The 25,385-nt window shown below is 46.0% G+C and overlaps 1 protein-coding gene across 1 annotated transcript in view; it reads right to left on the bottom strand.

Moving 5' to 3' along the window:
• Positions 1–564: 564 nt before the first annotated feature.
• Positions 565–25,385, bottom strand: part of CLNK (cytokine dependent hematopoietic cell linker) — a 1,039,166-nt gene continuing 1,014,345 nt past the window's right edge. Inside the window, exon 15 of the mRNA XM_078678887.1 lies at positions 565–666. Within this exon, the coding sequence (XP_078535013.1) occupies positions 565–666 (102 nt within the window). The remainder of the gene's footprint in view (positions 667–25,385) is intronic.

Here is a 25,385-nt window from a genome sequence, read left to right as displayed (position 1 = left end):
TACTGGGTGTACATTGTTCTGCATTTTGGCCATTAATCGTTCTTTTTGCAGATTATTAACATGGTACATTGAAATGCCTAGATAACTTCTGTTGTACGATCCCTCCATTGGCAACCTATATGATCCAGGATTAATTGCAGCGCCTTAATTTTATTTCATAAAGACATTTACAATAGGATCTACACATTACTAACTGGTAAGTTTACTTTTTACTCTTACACTCGTACACTTCATTTTACATTGCAGAACCATCTAACTATCCCAATGTATCTTACTGTTGCCTATAGAGACATATCTTTTTCAGTTGCTGTGGCTAAACTGTGCAATTCCCTGCCCAATAACCTATGTTCAGAAAACAAAGCTCTTCCCTTTCAGGAAACTGTTAAAATGTGGCAATTCAGCATATAATTCTCCCTTAGCCCCATCTGCAGGTTATAGATACTTTGTAAGTTTTAGCTGTATTTTGTTATACTCCGCATCATGGAGCGTTCTGTCCATGCCCTTATATTAGGATTGCAATAACAACATGCATGAGGTATGACGCTCTATATAAATATGTTATTGTTATTTGAAGTAAGGGCTACTTACACAGTTTTCCTGAAGTAGTGCTTCCTCTGCTTCTTGTCGATCAAACTCTTTGATATACCAGTTGCATGAATATAAATCCTGATGTTTTAGAAATGAGGTATGTTAGTACGTACAACATAAGCAATGCGTACATAACACTTTTTTGCAGTAACACATCCTATATTAGTGCTAAAAAATATTGCAGTATTGAAAGATATAATGTAAGATGTGAAGTAAAAGGTGACAATCATTTCAGTATCTTCCCCACCTTCATATGGTCCAAGGTCTACTCTATGAATCTTAATGGAGATTTTCTCAATTTAAGTGCAGTGAAGTCTTGATTTCATTAAAGGTATAAAAGCGTGTATTATGCTTTCTTTTCCTGCCTTTTATTGAATAGCAGCCAAGAAACTGCAGTTCCTAGGAATTCATGGGCAAACAACTGCAGTGTAACATCACAATGACATAATCCAGCCAGAATCAGGAACACACACTAATCCTTTTTATTGTATAGTAATAAATCCTCATGTCTTGTAGGAGTAGATTAAGAACGTTGTGACATAGAATTACTAAGCAAAACAGCAGTCTAAGTCATCAGAAATGTAACAAGCATTTGCAATGCAATAGGTCTCGCATTTGTGAGAGTAAGACTTATTGGCGTTGTTAATGGCAATGTGTTTTTCTTGTGCGGTTTGGTGTAGAGTGGATGTAGGTGGTGTGTAGTGGAATTATGTGGGTTGGATTTGAATGGTAGGTTTGGAATTGTGTGCAGTGCAACTATCCTAATAAAAACAAAACAAGGAAGACTGGGGCGGTGGGGGTGAAGCGTGCAGCAACATGGTAAGTGGTGGGTGAGAGAGGAAAGCTCCAACATGTGTAAAAAAACTAGCACTTCAATTAAATAGCACTTTAATGAAGACGCGAGCGAATGGACACCAATTAAATGCAATTAATCTGTGCCTGGTTCCTGTGCCAGAGAAAGGAATGGGAGTGACGCATAGGATGTGGTGGCCATTTAGGATGCAGTAAAGCAGAATGACAGATATTCCAACAAACGGCTAAGCAATGGCCGGGTGGCCAGCCCTATATTATATACAATAGAGGTAAGCCCTCATGTTCTGATAAGTTAGTAATTAATATAGACACCACTCCCAGGGCTGCAGACTGTGGATCTGAGAATCAGGTTGATTCCCAGCATCTGCTGAATATCCTGTTATTGTGGGCAAATCACTTAATATCCTAGGGCTCACTCAGATTATTATCCTGCTTACGGTGATAAACCCAGTACAGTTGAGAGTAATAATAATAACATGTGCTATTAAATGTGCAGAGTACCGAAATAGCTTTTAGTGTACCGCTATTTACAAGGAGATAAAATATCCTCGATCTTGAACAAGTATTTTGCTGTAAATTTGTGCTCTAAGCATACACGTTTAAAGCCTAAGCATTACCTGCTTATCTACCTTTCTGAATATAAAAGTGAAGGATTAGGGCATTATTTCATCCAGCTGCATGGCGCCTAGTGCCGGTATATTAAATGGGGAAGTTAGTTCCCTGGTTTGGTATGTTGCCCTGCGTAATGTCAAAAAAATGAATAGAGGTGGGGACTGAAGCCAGGGACAGGTTTGGAATGCAAACTAAAAGCTGCGCAAATTAGGCTGCCAGACGTGTGAGAGTCGCTGGCGCACTTTCCCCCAGATGAATCAACAACCCATTTAGCGATTCCTTAATAGCGAAAAACACCGATTCGCTATTAAGGAATAGCAAAATGGAATGCATCAAGAAATCACTAAAAAAATAGCGATTTCTTAGAATTCCTAATTGCGACTCGCAAATTGCGAGCCGCAATTAAGGATTACCTCCTTATTCATTCCTATGGGCCTAGAGGCCCATAGGAATGAATGGGAAGACAATCTCAATTTGCAAATCGCAATTAGAGATTCGCAAATTGAGATTGCGATTTCAAGGGTGCAGGGGTGTCCAAAGAACACCCTGTTGCACCCCTGAAATTGATCTGTGCACATATGTTGCGCACACAAGCGCATCATGAAACTTTGAAAAATGTGCTTAAGTGCATTTTTCAAAGTTTTTGCAAATTACCATGAAGTTGTACTTCATGGTAATTTGCGTGCGCTATTAGCGAATTTCGCTATTTTTAAAACTTTCATGCATTGTATTTAAGGAATCTCAATTTGAGATTCCTTAAATGCAAATAATCGCAATTTAGCGATTTCTCAATTAGCGATTTTTGCATTTGGAATGATGCATCCCAAATGCAAAAATACCGGTCGCAAAGGGGCAGATTCTGAGAATCTGCCCCTTTGTGAGCGGATTTTTGTTTGATGCATCTAGCTGTTTGTGAATTTTGCAGAGCAGTGCTGTCTTGGCCTAATTGTGGTGCGCGGAGTGTTTGGAAACATGGCAGACGAACTGGGCAAGCAGTGGTGGCAGGAGGAGCAAGAGCCACTGGTGAGGAAGCAAAAGGTATTGGAAAAATGTCAAGGTGCGAGGCATGTGCATGCCAGCATTTTCTGCAAAAGTCAGGCTTGTCTCCCTGAAGGTATTAGTCTGGAGATTGCGCTTTTTAACGAACGGCTAGTAAATAGGCACTGCTTTCAAGAACGCAGTAAATAGAAATCAGAAAAATGATGTGACTTTGAAGATAAGCAGTATTTGCCTACTATCATGTTGTACTTTACTTACTGGATAAACAGTTTACTGAACTATGAGTTGTGTGGCCAGTTACAACAAGGTCCAATTTCCATTGTGCAATGAAAAATACTTGACTGGCAGCACTACAAAAAAGATGACGTTTCGTAACGGACGTTAGCTGGCTGGGGTTGGGGGTGGGGGATCATGTAATCTCTCTGTTACACAAAAAGATACAATCTGACCATATGCAATGTAATGTGGAACTTGTGTAAAGTGCTCCAATACCCTTAGTCCAGTTTAGCGCTATATAAAACTACGATGAAAAAGAAAAGACAAAGTAAAGAATGGACCGGGATACTTGAGTGCATTTAATTAAGATGCCACGCTACATGCCTTTAATTTGCAGGTGGATACGTAACGTCTATAAAATGTTTGAACTGCATTTATCTATATCAAAAAAGTACACCAAGGGGTGTTATATTGCAGCACACAAGTTATGCACTGTCATGGGGAGTGGCACACACAAAAGGTGAATCACTGGGCACGTGCTGCATGAGGGATTCCTGAGAGAGAAGTGCAGGAGACTTGCACTTTAATATCGATTAATAGATTTTGTTGAACTAAGGCGGGCCCCGAAAAACATGGGCCTTGGGACATTATATCCAGTCTGGCCACCCCTTCTGATTACACTTTTCATAAAAGTAAGTAAATTAAATTGGAAATCATGCAAACCAATCAAATAATACAGCAGGCACTGTAAGAGCCTTTCTTTTCGTTATACTCACTACCACACGCGGTACTACTGTGTTTTACATGTTGAAAAACTAACATTTGCACTTCTAGTCAGTGATAAGATTACAAAACCTGAGTCAACAGCAGTCATTTCCTGCCTCTACTTTTAGATAGAACTCTTCTTGGAGTCATTCCAAAAGTGGTCGCGCCATGGAAGGAAAGAAAACAGAATGTACAAGGTCCGCTGAATGAGCATTAGACCTTCTCCATGTGTGCATAGCTCCTCCATGACAGGTAAATTGCATTGTGGGACTTGCAGTCCTGCTGTTCAAATGGGATAAAAAAGAGTGCCATATAGAAACCTGGTCTGGATGAACCACTATTTCATGGATCTAGCAAACTTGAACGCTACCTGAGCATCATAGTGAACGAGGATTAAATATTTGGAAGGCACAAAAACACAAACCGTGTCCGATAAAAGATGAGCTAGCCGACAAGGGTTTAATAAAAAATGGGTGCAAATACACTCACCAGGCCATGATATCAGGTGCAACTACAAGGAAGAGGGTACAACAAAAGCTGAGGGCACTGGTACAAAAGCTCACTGAGTGGTCAATGAAGTGCAGCGCCTCGACTCACTTGGTCGAGCCGGCATGCCCTTATGCTTCCCCACGCCTTTATTAAAATGTGCAGAATTGAAATGAAGCAGAACATCTTTTAAAAAATTTTGCCCACAGCTGCAAATGTTGCCGAAACTCTTTTTAAAAAAACACACTATAAAAAGCTATGAAAACAAAACTGTGAAAACACATGGAGGTTTCTGTAATGATGAGAAGTCCACAAGTGATGTAATATTTAAGAGATGCTTTAATCTAAGATGTACAGAGAGACCCCACCAGGAGCATCCATCATGGTGCTCAGCCCAGCCAACTGTGAACTCTCAGGCAGATCAACAACATTCTGATAGATGCATCACATGAACATTCTATTAGAGGTAGAGAAGGACAGCATAGAGAATACCAAGATACTACATTATCCTCTCTTCTTAACGGAAAACAAAAAGCTAAAAACAGCAACGGAGAACAAGAGAAAATGAAAGCAAGAGAAATGAGCAAAAGCGGAAAAAGGAACAGCAAAGAGAAAATATTCATAAAAAGAGAACAAAGAAAGAAGAATGGAAAAAACGTATAAAACATCCTCCCTTCTTACACCATATAAACCATCCTTTCTTCTTACAGAACTTTAAAAAGAAGGAAACAAAGGAATGCAATAGAAAAGATAAGGAACAAAAGAAACTTTTGTTTCAAGAAAAAGGAAGATGAGGAAAAGTAGAGGTGAAACCTCATCAAAACACTATTACCTCTAAGCAAAATACAAAACGTAATGCAAGAGATAACAGTGCAAACAATTACAATAAAAATAGATCAAATCTTAACATATTTAGCATAGAAAGCATAAATGCACATAAATAGAGAAAACATAAGCTAAATATGTGGATGTAAAACTTTAAAAATTTAGATTCTTAAAAATGACTGGGAAAGCGGCATATATGAATAAAAACATAAAAATGTTAAAGGATTATAACCTTAACATAGCTCCTCTGAAGGAAACTAAATTACGCACACTCTAAAGGGCATAAGACAAAATTAGACAAGGTCCGTGTGGACAACTGACATAGTGCTAGGTGGGACTAAAACCCACTACAGTAATTTAAATTAAGTAGATGAGACTACAACCTACTACATACAAATGGGACTGAAACCCATGGTAAAAACATGTAAATTAAGTAGATGGGACTATAACCCACTACAAACAAATGGGATTAATACCCATAGCAAATACAAAGAAACTACGCACGTAGGACTAAAACCCACTGCAAGCAAATGGGACTTGAACACATCGCAAAAACATTGCAAAATAAACAAATGGGACTAAAACCCATAGTAAACAAATGGGACTGGAACCCATATCAAATTAAACTGGTAGGACTAAAACCCCCAGTATGCAAATGGGACTGGGACCCAATGCAAAAGAGTGAATGGGACTATGACCCATCACAAACATTTATGTAACACAGATGGGACTAAAACCCACTGCAAAGAAATGGTACTAGAAACCCATCGCGAAAGGCACTTAAATTAAACAGATGTGACTAAGACCCACTGTAAGTAATTGGGATTAGGACCCATTACAAACATTTGAATTACATAGGTGGGACTGAAACCCACTGCATTGAAATGGGACTAAGAACCCATTGTAAGAACATAGAAATTAAAGCAGATGGGACTAAAACACACTGCAAGCAAATGAAGACGGGACCATCCCAAAAACATTTAGCTTAAGCATGTGATGAATAGAGGAGCTGGGACTAAAACCCACTGCAATTGTAAAAGATAAAATACTGTTGTGCACAAGCAGGAAACATGACATGGATGTGTGTTGAGTGCAAAACGAAACAATGTGGCATTAAACATGGACCCATCGTATAAACATGGCACACAGGTCACTAAATAGTTAACAAAAAGGCATTCAATTAAATCTAGACGCCGGAGCTCGATCCTTGCCCCCGAAAAATTTCCATATTAAATTTGATGAACAAATAAAGATTCGCTCCGTAACACTCCGTCATGTTCATGAAGAAAAGAACACAGTACCTTAGATTTGTGACAGAGCTCCGATTTTAAACGATGGAAAAATTTTACTTGTCCTGCTGTCACCTGCATTTACTTGTCCTGTTGTCAGTTGTATCGCAATGACTAAACTGAGTGAAATAAAAACGGAGCTTGAAGGTTTGAAATGAAATTTGGAACAACGCTGAGGAAAATGACGTAAACAACGTTGGTAACAAGTACTCCCAAAGGCAACATGGCGGCACGTACAGTGACGCAAAGCCACGCTTCTTGACACTAAACCCCATCGGGAGACCCAGCAGAGAGGACGACGCGTCACAGAAGCTCCGAAGAAGGCGACAGGTGGGAGCGTGCACAATGAAAGACACGCGCTGCATGTTTAAATAGGGAATGGCAGTTAAACAGACGATGGCTCCAATGGCTCGATTTTCGCCCAAAAACGCAGGAAATAATGTTTAAAAAAAATAAATTCTCCACAAAAATATATCTTTTGCATATCATGGTGGTATACGGGTGAAACAAGTAGAAATCACCAAACCACCTCCATTGTACCCTCCTACCCATTCATCAGACCCAAACAAGGCAGCTACCAACCTTGCACAATGGATCACCCGCTGCGCTGACGAGTTAGCACCTCTGAAAAACAACCCTACCAAGTTAAACCTCAAGAAAGCCCCCTGGTTCAATGATGAGCTTAAGAAATCCAAGAAGACTTGCCGCATCCTCGAGAAAGCCTGGAAAAGCAACCCATCCACCGAAAACCTAGCCACTTTCAAGAACGCCACCCGTAAACACCATCAACTAATACGCTCCACTAAGAAATCAGCTTTCAATGATCGACTCTACAACAACGCCCACGGCAGTAAGGAACTGTTCAACATAGTAAAAGAATTCACCAACCCATCAGCCGGCACCAATGACATCACTCCCTCCCAGCACCTCTGCGACTCCCTAGCTTCCTTCTTCCACAACAAAATCGCCGACATACACAACAGCTTCACAAAACAACCGAGTGACCAGTCCACCCCACTCACCTCACAACCTAATCTCCCCCCTAACAACCTTCGTACCTGGAAACCAGTCACCACTGAAGACACCATCCGCCTGATGAACTCGATCCACTCAGGATCGCCAACCGACCCATGCCCCCACCACATCTTCAACAAAGCAGACTCAATCATCGCTCCCCACCTTCGCGACACCATCAATAGTTCCTTCAACTCCGCCACTTTCCCGGAAAGCTGGAAACACGCCGAACTCAGCGCCCTCCTGAAAAAACCCACAGCAGACCCCAATGAACTTAAAAACTACCGCCCTATCTCGCTCCTCCCATTCCCTGCCAAAGTCATTGAGAAAGCTGTCAACAGTCAACTCGCCGCCTTCCTCGGATCCAACAAATCCCTCGGCATATCACAATCTGGATTCCGAGCCAAACACAGCACCGAGACCGCCCTCATCGCAGCAACAGACGACATCCGTAAACTATTGGACAATGGTGAAACAGCTGCCCTCATCCTACTTGACCTCTCCGCAGCCTTCGACACAGTCTGTCATAACACCCTCATACACCGCCTCAAAAACATCGGAATTCAAGGAAAAGCACTGGACTGGATCATCTCATTCCTCGCAGGAAGAACCCAGAGAGTCCGCCTCCCCCCCTTTTAGATCAGAAGCCACCGAAGTCATCTGCGGCGTACCACAAGGATCTTCACTCAGTCCCACACTATTCAACGTATACATGAGCCCCCTCGCATCAATCGTTCGCAAACATAACCTCAACATCATCTCTTACGCAGACGACACCCAGCTGATCCTCTCCCTCACCAAAGACTCAAACACCGCCAAAATCAATCTACACGAAGGAATGAAAGAAGTGGCCGAATGGATGGAGACCAGTCGCCTTAAACTGAACTCGGACAAAACGGAAGTCCTCATATTAGGATCATCCCCCTCCGCTTGGGATGACTCATGGTGGCCTCCGGCCCTGGGAAACGCCCCCAAACCTACGGACCACGCACGTAATCTGGGATTCATCCTAGACTCTTCCCTATCGATGACAAGACAAGTCAACGCAGTCTCCTCCTCATGCTTCAACATCCTACGCATGCTCAAAAAAATCTTGCGTTGGACCCCCATCGAAACAAGAAAAACAGTACCCCTCGCACTGGTCACTAGCAGACTAGACTACGGAAACACCCTTTATGCCGGAACCACAGCCAAACTACAGAAAAAACTCCAATGTATCCAAAATGCATCGGCTAGACTCATTCTCGACATCCCCCGCAGAGCTCACATCTCCAGTCATCTGAAAGACCTCCACTGGCTCCCCGTCAATAAAAGAATAACGTTCCGTCTCCTCACCCACGCACACAAAGCACTATACGATCTAGGACCCGAATCCCTCAATACACGCCTCTCCTTCTACACCCCCACCGCAAACTCCGTTCTTCCAACCAAGCCCTCGCCGCTATTCCAAGCATCCACAGGGCCACCATGGGGGGAAGATCTTTCTCCTACCTTGCGGCCAAAACCTGGAACTCCCTCCCCACACATCTCCGCCTTACTCAAAACCACCTCTCCTTCAGAAAACAACTCAAAACCTGGATATTTGATACATAACCCCCCACCTCCCTCAAGCGCCTTGAGACCCTATGGGTGAGTAGTGCGCTATACAAATGCCAAACTTAAACTTAAAAACATGGACATAGCTCTGTAGAGAAAAGTCTCCTCTTGGCAAAGATTTAAATAAATTACAACCAATAGCGATAAGTCACTGCTGCTTAATATATCCATATTTGAACAGTCATACATCTTCCCAGAGAGATTAATGCTTACTCTCACGTGAAGGCACAGCACAGGATGAGCCAAAAACTGTAGGGATTTGGGTTTACTCTTGAGAACACAGTTCCAACACAGCATATAGTAGGCTCTCCTTGTAAATAGGACAACAGGCAGAGTTGGCAAATAAAATGCATACTCTCATGTGAGGATACAGTGTGAGTCCCAAAGTCAAAACAAACTGGCTTACCCAGAGTGAGGGCACAGCTCCAACTTAAAATTTGTAGACTCACTGGTACACAGGACAACTGCCAGACTGCTGTGGGCGAGCGATTGTAGGTCACTGGTACACAGGACAACTGCCAGACTGCTGTGGGCGACCGATTGTAGGTCACTGGTTGGGTCATGCTGGCAGTTGGGGTAGCTTTTCTTGTTGCAGGAGGTCCTTTCATAATTGTAGATTTCTTTCTTGATTTCAATTTGTTTGAAGTACTTCTATTCTTGACAGGTGTAGGTTCTTTCTTAAGATCGTCGCCAATATGTACTAAAGAGAAGTCCACAAGTGATGTAATATTTAAGAGATGCTTTAATCTAAGATGTACAGAGAGACCCCACCAGGAGCATCCATCGTGGTGCTCAGCCCAGCCAACTGTGAACTCTCAGGCAGATCAACAACATTCTGATAGATGCATCACATGAACATTCTATTAGAGGTAGAGAAGGACAGCATAGAGAATACCAAGATACTACAGTTTCGCAGACTTCAAGCAGTTAAAGAAAGCTTGCGAGGAATTCGCAGACTCGCCAACTGAAGCTTGAGGAGCACTGCTCTGACAGGCCTTTGTGGGTCCCCTCCCTTTGCATTCAGAGGTTCCAGTCCAAGTCCCTCCACCCGGACTGCCAGTGCCAGTCTACGCATGGATAGCTGCAGCAGAGTGATTACTGTATGGACTTCTCACGCCGAAAGTCTGACTAGTGAGATCCCTACAACTGCGAAGACGATTATGATACAATCATTACACGCAAGATAACCAGGCTAAGGCATTCCTTACAGACGTCTGCAGGTCAGCTGTAAAACAAGAGCCCAAAATACTATTAAGGCAGTTTAGTGGATACACGCACCGGGTGCAGATAAATGTATAGTTCTGAAAGTACAAACAAAATGTTAGCGGCTACAGTGCAGTTTTGCTAGTCGTGGGCAATCAGAGGCTGCTCTGTAAGCTGTCGTATCATCTCGCCTGACCCTGATGTTAGGACAGGGCAGGCGGAGGCGGAAAGAGGGGAACCGGAAGGGCGGGGAAAAAAGCGGCAGTGTAAGGCGCGACGCACGAAAGTAAAGAGCTGTACACCAAAGCTCCCGCGTCCGTGTCTTCCTTGGGGGGCCACGAAAATAGGAAATTGGCGACGAGGGTGGGATCGTTGTGATCTACCGCCTCTGTCCCCCACCCCCCGCCACCGCACCGACTGCTGGGAGCGTGGCCGAGGACCCGCCTGCCAAATACCCCCCCGAAAAAAGGGGAAAGAGCGCAAAGAGTGACCGGATCGAAACAGCGGTCCACAGAGCGCCCTAGAGGAAGATTGACAGAGCCAAGCCAAGGGTGAGTCAAGACGGTGAATACTCTCCTTGGAATCAGAGACATGCCAGACCAGTAATGCTGCATATGAAGATTCATGTCCTCTCCGGCGGCCATCTTTAAGTCAGGCATTGAGCATAGAATACCATTGACTTTTACTACAATGGCCATTTTGGAGTCAGGCAAATCACAAGAAAGCACTACAAACCCACAAATCTTTGGAAATAAAAGGCCGTACTGTCTGTTGAGACCACATCCCCGCTCAACATGTCGGTGGAAGCAGATTCCACGCGCCCAACAGCCACTCGGTCTGCCCAACAAGCCCAACAACTGAGTCCAGTGCTCATGGGAGTATCATACCTGCACCCTCCAGAGCCTTTGGAGCTGACGTCCGAGAACAGCATGGGGCCCAAATGGAAGAGCTGGGCTGAGGACTTCGAAGATTTCGTGACGGGGTCTCAGGTGCAAGATTCTAAACAGAAGCTGATAGCTCTGTGAAACCTGAAAGGGAAAGACATTGCGCTGATCATTAAAGAGCTGCCTGCTGCCAACGCAGCCTCATATGAAGATGTGAAGGGAGTTTTAGACCGGAAGATTCTTCACAAAAGAAACCTCGACTACGAACGATATACGTTTAACCTTGCCTCGCAAGAAAAAGACGAGTCAATGTGTCATTTCATCGCCCCCATTCGGCGTCTAGCCCGATATTGCGAGTTTGACGCGTTCAACACCAAGGACGCTCTTCGTCTGCGCATCATCGAAGGATGCCAGTCGGAATCACTACGCCGCTGCTTGCTAAAGAAACACTACACGCTTGAAGAGATAGAAGAACTCATCCGAATCAACGATCAAGTAGAAGAACATGCTAAAGAGATGGTAGCCAGTAAGTCAGACAAAAAAGGAACAAGCATTTCGAATACAGTCTCACTCTGATTCGAGACGGCGTCCTGACCATCGCAAATCTGGAAGAATGGCAAAGTCCCACCATGCGACGTCGTCACGCAACGGAACTCGAAACAGTCAAACAAGCAGACCGGCCTCAAAATGCTACAGGTGCGGCCAAGACTACCCACATTCAGGCCAGTGTCCCGCCATCGGCCAGCAGTGTCATCGCTGCGGTAGGGAAATTCACTTTGAAGTAGCCTGTCAGACACGACGGTCACAAATGAGGCCATCCAAGTCCACCACAGAACCCTGTCACCATGCGAGAGCGGTACGAGGAAGAAGGAGCCGTTCATCCAGTTCGTCAAGATCAAGCGTACAGTCAGCCAGCTCCTACAGGTCCCAGAGGTCGACGTCCCGGGAATCATTGTCTCTCAACCCCATCTTGCAAGACAGGGATGAATATGTGTGCACGGTATCAGACTCCGACAGACTGAAGAAATACCCGCAGTTAAACATTCAAATAGGGAGTCACCCTGCCAAATTTGTACTGGACTCAGGAGCATCATTTAACTACATCTGCGCTTTGGAATACCAGAGCATGAACCCCCAACCGAAACTGGAGCCTGCCACTGTCCGAGTCTACAGATGGATGTCTAGAAAACCCCTACCATGTCTGGGACAGTTCCGCACGACTCTGACCTACAAATACAAGCCCACATCCATCTGATCGAATGCCCTGAAGCAGCAGCCTTCTCAGCTTGCCAACAGCAGAACGCCTCAAGCTTGTCCAACTTCTCTACACAGTGGATGACTCCCCAGACATCGTCAACAAATTCCCAAAACTTTTCAAAGGTCTCGGGAAGCTTGCCCAATTCAAAGTCAAACTACACATCAATGAGCAGATACCACCGATAGCACAACACCACAGGAAGGTGCCATTTCACCTGCAACAGGCAGTGGATGATGAATTGCAAGACCTGCTGAGAACTGACATCATTGATCGATCCACGGGCCCCACTCCCTGGGTGTCACCAGTGGTAGTCGTGCCCGAGAGGGGACAAGACAACAAGGTACGCCTATGTGTGGAAATGCAAGCCCCGAACACGGCTATCGAGAGAGAACGACATCCTGGACCCCACATCAGTGATATGATAGCACGTCTTAATGGGGCAACAGGCTTCTCGAAGCTAGATCTCAATAAAGGATATCACCAGCTAGAATTGCACGAGAAATCCCAATACATCACCACCGTTACCACCCATCAAGGCCTTTTCTGATATAAGCGTTTGAACTTTGGAATATCTTCAGCCGCTGAGATTTTTCAAGAGGCCATCCGGTCTTTGGGGAGAACCAAGCCGAGCATGACAAAGCACTGGACTGAGTGTGCCATGCCCTACTCAACGCTAACCTCACGCTTAATCCAGACAAGTGTGAGTTCCACAAGTCCACGCTAAAATTCTATGGACATATTTTCTCCAAAGACGGCATGAAGCCAGACCCTGAGAAAGTATCCGCCCTTGCGGACACTCCACAGCGAAAAGATGTCAGTAACCCCCGTTCCTTCCTGGGGATGGCGAGTTACTGTGCCCGCTACATTAAAGACTATGCCACCTTCAGCTATCCGCTCAGGGAACTTACTCGCCAAGGACAATAATTCCTATGGTCACCCGCGTGTGAACACGCATTCAACAAAATCTAGAAGGCGGTGAGCACTGCTATCAACCTAGCATATTTCAACACCAAAAGAAAGACGGAAATCACCGTAGATGCCAGTCCGGTAAGTCTGGGTGCCATCCTGGCACAAGTAGACCAGCGACACGTTGCGCGTATGCGAGCCGCAGTCTCACGGACACAGAAAAGGCTTACTCTCAGCCTGAGAAGGAGAGCCTCGCGGTCGTGTGGGCCTGTGAACACTTCCACTTATTTATTTGTGTATGGGAAGCATTTTACACGTATTACGGACCACCAAGCGCTAGTCACCATCTTTGGCAACCCGTGGGCGAAGATGCCCCCACGGATAGAAAGATGGGGAATACGTCTGCAGGACTATGTCTACACCATTGTCCACAAACTTGGGAAAGCAGAAAACCCAGCAGACTACATGTCACGACACCCGCAAGCTCAAACACAAGTGCGACACTCCGTGGCAGAGGAATACATCCACTTCGTCATTGACAATGCATGTCCTCCAGCAGTGCAGTTAGACGCCATTCGTGAAGCATCTGCTCAAGACGTCACCACCCAAGCCATCATGCACCGAATATGCACCAACTCGTGGAGACACCTGGACGATGTCCCACAAGACACAGCTGTTGATGCTCATGAACTCACTGCATTCAAACACGTCCAGGAAGAACTGTCAATCAGCACAGACATTCTACTACTGAGAGGAGGGAGGATAGTCATTCCTCAAAGACTACGACAGGGTGTTATCAACCTAGCCCATGAAGGACACAGAGGAGTGGTGGCCACGAAGAAAGCACTCCGGGAACGCGTCTGTTTCCCGTCACTTGATCAGATGGTGGAAGCCACACTCAAAGACTGCGCCTCATGCCAGTTAGTGGGTCGAGACGAACCGCCAGCGCCACTACAAATGTCGGAGCTACCAGATGGCATGTGGCAACAAGTAGCCATTGACTTTTTTGGTCCGTTAAAATCAGGAAAGTACATTATTGTCATCATGGACGAGTATTCTCGGTTTCCCACCGCACATCAGGTATCGTCCACCAAAGCGACGGCTGTCATCCCTGTCATCGATGAAACATTTGCAGCCTGGGGAATCCCAATGGTAGCGAAACCAGACAATGGACCACCCTTCAACTGCCATGAATTCGCTGAGTTTGCAAAACATCTAAACTTCAAACATCGGAAGTTCGCCCCCTTGTGGCCTCAAGCCAACGGAATGGTCGAACGCTTCATGGGGACACTCAAGAAAACCGTGCAGCAAGCAGAACTAGCACACCGCGACTTTCAGCAAGCGCTCAACGAAGTGCTGCGAGCATACCACACAGTACCACGGACCAATGTCCTGCCACCCTGATGCTTGGGCGAGTTCCCCGCACTTGGCTTCCTGCCTCGGATGCTGTCACACAATCCCGAGCTGTGACCACTGATCATGACACTCTGGTAAAACTTGACCATGAGAAGAAGTCAAGAATGAAGGACTATGCTGACCAACGCAGACATGCACGAACAACGTACATTCATGAAGGAGACTGGGTGCTGGTAAGGGGCGACAGGAGAATGAAAGCAGACAGTCGCTACCTAGCACATCCCTTGCGAGTCTCCAGCCGGAAAGGGACAAGGATCACGGCTGAGTCTGAAGGCAAACGGATAACAAGGAATGTGTCCCATTTCAAAAAATACAACCCCGCTGTCTACACTCGAACTCAAGGCCCGGACTCCGATACGGATTCGTCGAGTCAAGGACGAAACAGTGATGGCGTGCATCGCAGAGCAGTGACCCCTGAAGGTATAAGGGGTCACAGTCTGTCTGAACCAGAGCGGACGAGATGTCAAAGAAGAACAACCAGGCGACCTGTTTGACTCATTGAAGAACTCTGAGAGACAGTAAGCATTATTATACAAAAGGGGGAGGTGTCGTATCGTCTCGCCTGACCCGGATGTTAGGACAGGGCAGGCGGAGGTGGAAAGAGGGGAACCAGAAGGGTGGGGGAAAAAGCGGCAGTGTAAGGCGCAACACGCGAAAGTAAGGAGCTGTACAACAAAGTTCCCGCGTCCGTGTCTTCCTTGGGGGGCCACGAAAATAGGAAATAAGCCAGCCCCACTGAGCTGCCGGATACTAATGAACACTTATCAAGCAACCAGATGGGGTTCTTCTGTTCAATATAACTAGGTTCAGCTTCACGGTTATTATTATGCGTCATGTTATTGGTGTTACAGATATTATTATAAGTATTAATATAAGTATTAGTATTACTACTACAAGAGATAGGCGTCCTTTGGCACAGACGTTTCAGTGATATTGGTGCCGGCGCATGCTGCTCCCAGATGGCGGTGTCGGACGTACCTGCAGCGGAGGAGAGGTTCACCCCAGCCGGTTGCTGGTCCTCTAGGTGGAGGTGCAGTGCCTTCTACTCGCAATATGGGACTGGGACCAATCATCTCTCTATACTTCACCTGGGGCCCTACTCAAAGCTGCCAATCTCACCTCTAACACGGACCCCATTTACAATTTTAAATGGCTCCTAAAGCTTACAACCTAAACTGCCCTCCCCTGAACGAAGCCTGTTGTAACCCAATCTATTTGAATTAAAGCCCAGACTTTCTCCTGCGTTCTCCAATTCTCTTTCTTTAGCCACGTTTACTCTGGGCTCCGATGACAGTGGCAATATTTCACCATGTTCATTTAGTGGTCTGTCCTCCGGTGATAAGCTATAATGGATCTTACTGTAAAAAAAACTGCCTCCCCCCATGTGTTCCTAGCAGTGAGCCTCCAATTACCTGTGTGATAGGACCGGAGGCTCAGCCATCTGTAGGATAAACAGGGCAGCGACACTGGTAATAGGGGTGAATCACGGCAAAGGCAGGCACCTGAGGCGCGATGTGCTCCAGCAATTAGGAAACACGGAGAAGCAGCCTCTGGTTACCTGTTTTACGTAGCAGGCCGCTGTAGCGAAAGGTGACTGGAATGGGGAGGGCAGCATGAGAGGTGAGCTGGTCTGCAGTGACAGTCAGAACGCAACTGTTAAAAAAAAGCGTTCTTCTAAAAGCACAGATAAGAAATGAAACAGTATGGAGACTGTAATTGGCCAGGTGCTCCTCTGCCTTGAGTGGAAGTGGGCAATCGGCTGCCACATCGAATCACGATGCAGCAGTTAAGAGAGGCACTGGAGTCAATCTATCATAAGCAGCAGGTGGGAATAACGTAGTTTTAAGTGTTTACAAAAGGTGTGCAGACAGCGCATGCGCGCTGTAGCCACGACCAAAAAATGGCAAAATGATGTATTACTGTCACAAAATGTGCCACATGACACTGCATATTTGACACTTTCTTGCCACACAATCTAGTCAACCCTGCAGCATATTTTGATCCTCCCATGCCACCTAATGCCAGGGGCCCTGGTCTTGTTGTGATATATGCTATGAAGGGGCACCTATATTTATCTTGGCAGGCCTTGTTCAGAATCAGATGGAATCCAGCGTAGGCAGTGCTGAAAGTAGTGGGTGATTGAGGGCATTTGATGGGTATTATGACAGAGCACCTCTTCTTCAACAACCAGGTGGACTGCACCCAAGATGGAGACACAACACTATGCCGAAAATCTAAATTCTGCCCTTTGAACAACCAGATCCCAATCGAGATACTAGCCTTTGAACAGGCTGTAATGAAGGAGGTAGATGATCTGAAAGATAACACCAGAAAACCCTTCATGAACATTTTGAAAGCAGAACAACGTGCACTCGATGAATTACGAAACGATGGCGAACTCATGATCAATCCTGCAGATAAAGGCGGAGGAATCGTCCTGTTGAGCAAAGAAGGATATGACCAACAGTGCGCTGAACTACTAACAAATTAGAAATTCTACAAAAGAATAACCATAGACCCGACTCAAAGACTCCAAAGAACCATCGAATTGATGGTTGACGAAGCGGAAGTGAACAACTGGATCTCCAACAAGCATTGAAAATGCAATAGGTCTCGCAATAGAAGAGTTTGACATTTTTCGTTTTGCAAATGGATGAGTGGCGTTGCGTGGATGAGTGGCGTTGCGTGTGTGAGTGGCGTTGCGTGTGTGAGTGGCGTTGCGTGTGTGAGTGGCGTTGCGTGGCTGAGTGGCGTTGCGTGTGTGTGTGGCGTTGCGTGGCTGAGTGGCGTTGCGTGGCTGAGTGGCGTTGCGTGGCTGAGTGGCGTTGCATTGGCATAGCCAATAGGTCTCGCTTTTGGGATCTTATAAGTATTTAGCTATGCAGCACAATATCCTTGGTGCAACAACATTAACTGTTGCATGGTTAAACACTTATAAGGTCCCAAAGGCGAGACCTATTGGCTATGCTAATGCGTATTGTGTTTAACAGCCCGTGTGTATTTATCTGTGTGCTGGGGAGTGCACGAGTATGTCTGTATGACTGTCTCTGTGTGGGTGCGTGCCTGCGACTGTGTCTGTGTATGTTAGCTTGCATGCCTGAGCTCGTGTTTAAGGGTATGTGCTCACGGATGATTTGAAAGCCTGTGAAGGTACACGGCCCAGGGGTTGGCAAAGCCTGAAGCTGGGTGCTATGGAGTGCTTTTGAACTCTGAGGCGTTTGCTACTGTATGCCCAGCAAAACAACTTCCAAAATCCACCAGCCGCCACTGCCACAACCCCTGGCATTCAGCCCTTCATTGAGGAGCGAGGCTTCTTGGAGGGCAGTGTGCTGGGGTGTAAAACGCCAAAGGAATCCACAGATGGACAGAAATTATACACTGGTACTGTTAAGGGCAGATCCAGTTAGAGACGCAAATGTAACTAGTCCTGAAAGTGAGTTGTAGTCTGAAGGATGCAGGTGCAAGTAAACTATTGTATGCCACTTGTGTACTAAGGACCAGCATATTAAAAATTAAAGTATAAAAAGTGCTTTCCTGGTCGTTGGGTGGGTGCTGTAGAGCATGTATATGCTTGTTGGCCCCCTCAGCACTTTTGATGTTCCTGTGATATTTCGCTAACCTATCTCGGAGCCTTGATACTGCTGCTAGTCCTATGCCACGGCCGCCATGGCACACAGCTTGTTTGCACTTATGTTTATGTACTAGAAGCATAATCATTATAAAAAAGCAAGCACTGGCAAAGTCAATGGCCTTAGGAATTCAGCAAAATGGCCATTTTTTTTAATTGCAAGCCTAGACCATAAAAACAAAATAAAAACAAAAAAACGGCCACGACCTAAATGTGGTGGCCAAATGTTTCAAATAAAAAATTCTAATTGAAACAACATTCACTTTTATGGCTGGTTACATTTTCATGCTTTTAACTAAAATCGCACAAATTTTATTGGGAGTATTGTGTTTTGAATGCGACGAGGTTAAATCACAACCTAACCAAGCACTCCTTGTTCAAAGTTACAATGCTACACTGTAACCTAAACATTGTATAAAGGCAACTCCAACAAACACTGGCAAAGTCAATAGGTATCATCGTTGTGACTTATTGGCTTTGGCAATGGTTGAATACCACACTGTGCAGCATCATTGAAGCTGTGCAGCATGGCTGAAGTAAAACAAAAAACTTTTACATAGCAGTCTGCATCCTCTCTACAAAAATATTTTTTTTTTAGTTACTGTAGAAATTCAAATCAATAACTAAAAACAAAACACTTTTTTTAATTGGGTGTAAATGGAGAGGAAGCAACAGGAGCAGAAGTAATGGGGTGAAGCAACAGGGGGATCAGACTCAATATGGGGGCTGGTGTGGTCACTGAAGCAACATGGGCAGGGCAGACGGGCACGCAAGTAGCACAGGGAAGGCGGGGGACATGGATTCAACAAGTGGAGGGTGACACAAGGAAGCAACACACAGGAGGGCAGGGGGGCACAGAACGACAGGGGAGGGTGGAAGCAACATGGAGAAGTATACGGGCAAGTGCAACATGGAATGGGGTGGGGAGGCGCACACGGGAACAAGCAGCAGCACGAGAGGAGAGATACACAATGGAGAATGCTAAAACAAGGAAGAATGCAGGCTTTCTGCAGCGGATAGCTGGAAGGAAAGGCACATACTATAAATAACATAATACAAATAAAATCAAAATATCAAGCAATCAGTGTCTTCAGTTCCCAAGCTCACAAAAACAAGCATTGGCTGCGCGGCCGTGAAAGTGACGCAACCGCGAAAGTGAAACTGGCGTTCAGAACAAGCAGTAAATGGAATAGGGTCCTCTCTATTCACCCCCTTTGATCGGCGTCTTTATTTTCCCGTGGCAGTCATGTAAATAAACAAGTGATTGTAAATAGAGCAGAGGCTTGTTCCTGTGAAGCAGCCAGCATGAGGAGCCGTTGGGTGGAACTTCAGCAGGTCGCAAATTCCATGACTAGGCTGCGATGCCCAGATTGGGTGAAAGGGCTACCGCGTTCTGTTCTCGAGGCTTCTCATAACAAAAGACCATGCAGTGCCCCAAGCTGCACATCCGAGATTGTGAGTTTAATTAAATTGCCAATCCCTGCATGTTGGTTTTACTGTGTTGTGTACTGCTATTTGCAGACGTCCCTTACAGTCAAGTGATTACAAGTAGAGCAAAGGGGGGATTTTACATGAAGCAGCCTGCTGGAAGAGCCGGTGAGGCGGGCTTCGGTGGGACGCAAATTCCACAATAGGGTGCAAAGGCCAGACCGGGAGGAGTTGCCATCGCACGCTGTTCTTGAGGCTTCCCATGCCAGAGTCCTTGAATGCTGAAAAGAAACTCTGGGGCTCGTTGCTGAGCTAATAAAAAGGTGCGCAATGATGAGCAATGAAAACGAGCCCTGCAACAAAATTTCCAGCCCTATTTTCACTTGCGCTCAAAATGATGTGAAAGAGCAGCAGGGGAGAGGGCGTGAAAGAGCAGCAGGGGAGGGGGCGTGAAAGAGCAGCAGGGGAGGGGGTGGAGAGGAGGCTCTGAGGGAGAGTGACGACTAAAGGCCGAGAAAGAAATGCACAAGGCGGGCAGGGGAGGGGGCGGAGCGGGGAGAGCGGCATGTGGGTGTTAAGAAGCCGGGCCTTTGAAGTGAAGCTAAGCTTCACTTCAAAAGGTGTCGGAGGAATGCGGCTGACGGTGATTGCGGCTGTGCACGCGCTTTTAAGCTCAATGCACATGCGCATTGAGCTTAAAAGTCACGGGCACTGCAAGGAATCGCCACGATTCCTTGCTGCTTAGTTAAAAGTTGTTTAAGCCGCAATAGGCTCGCAAGCTCGATGCGCATGTGCATCGACAGGCGAGACCTAAACATGAGGCTGAATTCCTACAAACCAAAACACCAAGGGTGCCATATTTTTACTCACTTCCAAAGTTCCACAAGGAACGTAAACCTCCCCCAGGGAGACCAATCATCTCGGGGATAGGCTCCATCCTGGAACCCCTCCACAGTTCGCTGATCAGTACCTAAGACCGATGATACAAAAAACACCAACTTTTCTAAAAGACACTAGAGACTTGCTTAACCTTTTGAAAGATCAGAGTTACTCAGAAGAAAGTATGTTACTCGTAGGGCTAGATGCTACACTAGCCTTCCCCAACAAAAGACCTTGGACATCTTGGAGACGCTGCTTTAGAACATACAGTGGGATTTCAAAACCCTGAGACATTTCGTCTTGGAATGCTGCAAGCTAGCTTTAACAGAGAACTATTTTGAATATAATAACACCCTATACCAACAATGCCACAGAACTTCCGGGGCAGTACATTTGCCCCAAATGTGGCTGGTCTGTACGTCAGCGACTTCGAATAAACCCACATACAGAACATCTCCAATCCTTACAATCACGGGATATTATTCTGGAAGCGCTACATATACGACATCATCCTCATCTGGGAGGGAGACATGGAAAGCCTAAAAGAGTTCCACAGATGGATGAACACCAGAGATAAATGGCTGAAGTTCACATGCACAGCAGATAAAACAAAACTTGACTTTCTGGACATAACCATATATGCAGAAAACAACACTTTACAAACAAGAACTTTCTTCAAACCCACTGCAAAAAACAGTCTGCTCTCCTACCAAAGTTTTCATCCCCGACCATTAAGGAGAAATCTCCCTTACAGTCAATTTTTACGACTGAGGCGTAACTGCAGCAAGACCCAGGAATATAAAAGACAAGCTGAAGATCTCTGTGGAATAGTAAAAATCTGCGATTATCCACAGAAAATCATCAACAAATGCAAGAAGAGGGCCAGCAATCAACCCAGAGATAGCCTTCTAGACACAACACCAAAGGTACCCGAGAAGGACCTGTGTAACAACCTACAACACAGCCTCCAATAATGTAAAAAAGTAATAAAAAATTGGAGAATCCTGACTTCAGGTCCATAAACTGTCCAAAACCGAGATTTGCTAATAAAAGAACAAGAAATCTCAGGGACATGCTGGTACACACCATACCACCCCCTAAAAAACGAGGAGAAGAGACCCCTCGACTCTGGTCGAGAAGAGACCCCTCGACTCTGGTCGTGTGTCACTACCTGTGTGGTTCATGTTCCGTATGTGATTTAACCACAGTTACTAAGATCATTTAACTTCTGCCTGATTTCAAATGGACCATAAAACATCACATGAATTGCAATACGACACACGTAATTTATATGATTACATGCCCGTGTAACATGCGCTACATAGGGATGACATGCCGCAAGGTAAACAAAGAATATGCGAACACAGGAGCAACGTGAAATGTAAAAGGAACACCACGAAAATGAGCAACCATTACATCGAAGCTAAACACACTGTGGACGATCTACACTGGATAATAATAATAATAATGAGTTTTATAGAGCGCAAACAGCTGCCTCACAAGGAGGTGTCCCGGCGCTGTGAAAACAGAATGGCCAAAAGTTGTGTGGCAGAACTTAGCATTGTGAAGTGAAAAGCCAGGTTTTTAACAATCGTTTAAAACAGGTTTCGGAAGGAGCCTGTTGTAGAGCAGGAGGGAGAGAGTTCCATAACCCTGCCACATTGGCCGAGAAGGTTCTTCCCCCATCCGTACCCTTCGCACTCGAGGGACCACGATCTTCACCTGCCCGTTGGAGCGGAGGGTCCTTGATTGATGATACCTGGGGAGTCTGGCTTTCAAATAGTTAGGGCAGGAGCCAAACAGGGACCTAAAAGCCAGCATCAGGGTTTTAAACTTGATCCGACTGGCCACTGGGAGCCAGTGCAGAGCCCGAAGATGCGGAGAGACTGGGTGTTTGAAAGGAATGCACCTCAACAGTCTCGCAGCCGCATTCTGCACCGTCTGAAGGCGCTGAATTAAATAACGGGGGAGACCCAGATAGAGTCTGTTAGCGTAGTCCAGCCTCGATGTTACTGTGGCATGGACTACAGTTTTACGACACTCTACTGGCAGAAGTCTCAAGATCTTACGCAGGTTCCTCAGCTTGGTTAAGCAGCATCCAGCAACCTGCCGAATATGGGAGGCGAAGGATAGACTGCTATCCCAGCGGACTCCCAAATTGTTTGCGCTCTGGCTTGGCGACGGAGGCGTACCCATTTCCACCGGCCACCATAGTTCTGCAGGGGGGGGGCAGCCCTTTGCCAAAGAAGATAACCTCAGTCTTCTCAGCATTCAATTTAAGTTTATTGGTGCTCATCCATCTGGCCACATCTCGGAGGCACCCCTTGAAAGTTGCAAAAGCCTCTTCCGACACCTCCGAGTATGGGAACACCAGCTGGGTGTCATCAGCATACGAAATTGCTTTGACCCCCCAGTTTGAAATAAGTGTAAACAGAGGAGCCAAGTAGACATTAAATAGTAGCGGGCTTAGTGCCGACCCCTGGGGAACACCGCATTTTATCTTGGAGGGTTTTGAAACAATCTGATCTAATGCCACCTTCTGAGTTCTCAATGACAGGTATGACTGAACCCAGCTCAATGCTTGATCTTTTAACCCTATCTCAGCCAGCCGTTGTGTGAGCCTAGCATGATGCACCGTATCAAAGGCGGCCGACAGATCCAGGAGAACCAGCATAGCTGATTCCCCGGCATCCATCGACCACCTCACTGATTCCGCTACTTCAATTAAAGCAGTCTCCGTGCTGAAGCCCGGTCTAAAGCCCGATTGAGTCTCATGTAGGACGTCATTGTTCTCTATGAACTTGTTCAGCTGACGCTGAATTAACTTCTCAAACATTTTTCCCGGGGCCGCCAGGAGAGAGATTGGTCGCAGGTTGCTCAAATCCAGCGGGTCTCCATTTGCTTTTTTTTTCAGTGGAAGGAGAGTGGCATGCTTCCATACATCCGGGAATACTCCCGAGGTGATGGACCCATTCCAAATAGACTGAAGGGTGGGAGCCACAAATTTCCAGAGTCTTGGCGGGCAGGGATCATCAGGAGAACCCGATTTACATTTTGGAGCTCCTTAACGACTGAATCCAGGTCTATCAGATGGAACTGCTCAAGTACTACCACTGGCCCTGTTTTTACTACTATGTCTGATATCTCCGTCCTGACCTCCGGGCCAAAGGAGTCGTACACTTTTTGTATCTTGCCCTCAAAAAACTCCGAGATGCTGTTACACAGTGACAGGGATGGAGGAGCCTCTCTTTCTATACAGGTGGGTTTAAAAAACGACTGCACCACTTTAAAGACTTCCTTGCTTGAGTGCTCTGCTTCTCGGATAGTGGTCGCAAAGAAGGCTTTCTTGGCCTTTCTCACTGCCTTCTGCAGATTTTTTTGTGCAACCTTATATAGATCCCTTTCTACGTCTCCATAACTTACTCTCCATGCCCTCTCTAGTTTTTGGCAAGCCTTCTTTTCAGCTCTGAGATCGCTCGAGAACCAGGGGGCTGATGGAGACTCCCTATGTGACGTTGCGCGTTTGGCGGGAGCTACTGAGTCCACCATGTTCTTGATCCAGTTGTTGAATAACTGCGCATTGGTATTACTATCAGTAGTTAGCACAGGTTTATTCAGATCCAGGACCGGGCCCATGGCCGTAGGAATTAACTTATTCCAATGCCTTTTAATATAAGTGCATTTACTCCTAACCGGCCTGGGCGTATCTATTTTCACCGAAAAAGGAACAAGAAAATGATCTGACCAAGTCAGTGGTATAGCTGATTCTGCTTTTACAGTATCCCCATTACTAATGATTAAATCTAGCGTGTGGCCTGCTCCATGTGTGGGGCCCTCATTAAACAGGTTCAGATTGGCAGTCAGCAGTGTGGACAGTAATGTTTCCGCTAGGGAGCAACTATCCCTATCCACGTGAACATTAAAGTCCCCTAGTAAAAGGAAGTGGGGGTGTAAGAGTGAGCTCTGCACAACCGTGTCCAGTAATAATTCCAAGCTGGCAATGGAGCCTTTCCTGGGGGCGATAAACTAGTAGCCCCGCCAGAGTGACCTGAGGACCCAACTGGATGCCAAAATGTATTCCTTCCGCTCCTGCTATCAAGAAAGGGGTTGATGAGGTAAGCGTGAAAGCTGCCTTAACTATCACCGCTACACCTCCCCCTATCTTGCCCTCACCTCGATTAGCAAAACACATTTTGTACCCCTTAGGAACAGCTAATGCGATAGCCGTCATATTATCCTCCCGAAGCCAAGTCTCTGTTAGGAACAAAGCGTCCCACTCGTGGTCCTCGAGGAGCGGCCAGATGTCGTCCGCGTGCCTAGGCAGTGATCTACAATTTAGGAGAGCTGCTTTAAAACACACTAACCTAGGCACTGCTGTCTTGGCAGGAATCTCATCGGCCGCCATGCCGTAAGCCCCTAGAGAGAACCCGCATCGCTCACATGTCTTTGGCGAAGACCTAGCCCCCAACGTCATCAGATGATCCTTGCAGCCTAGATCCGTGTTGAGCGCCCACAGGTCTGCGGGTGACCAGGTAATCCGGCCCCCCACCCATACCTCCCGGGCAGCATGGCCGGCCGCG

This window comes from Lissotriton helveticus, chromosome 2_2 (genome assembly GCF_964261635.1).
Source record: "Lissotriton helveticus chromosome 2_2, aLisHel1.1, whole genome shotgun sequence".
Lineage (NCBI taxonomy): Eukaryota > Metazoa > Chordata > Amphibia > Caudata > Salamandridae > Lissotriton > Lissotriton helveticus.
This window is presented reverse-complemented; position numbering and strand designations above follow the sequence as displayed.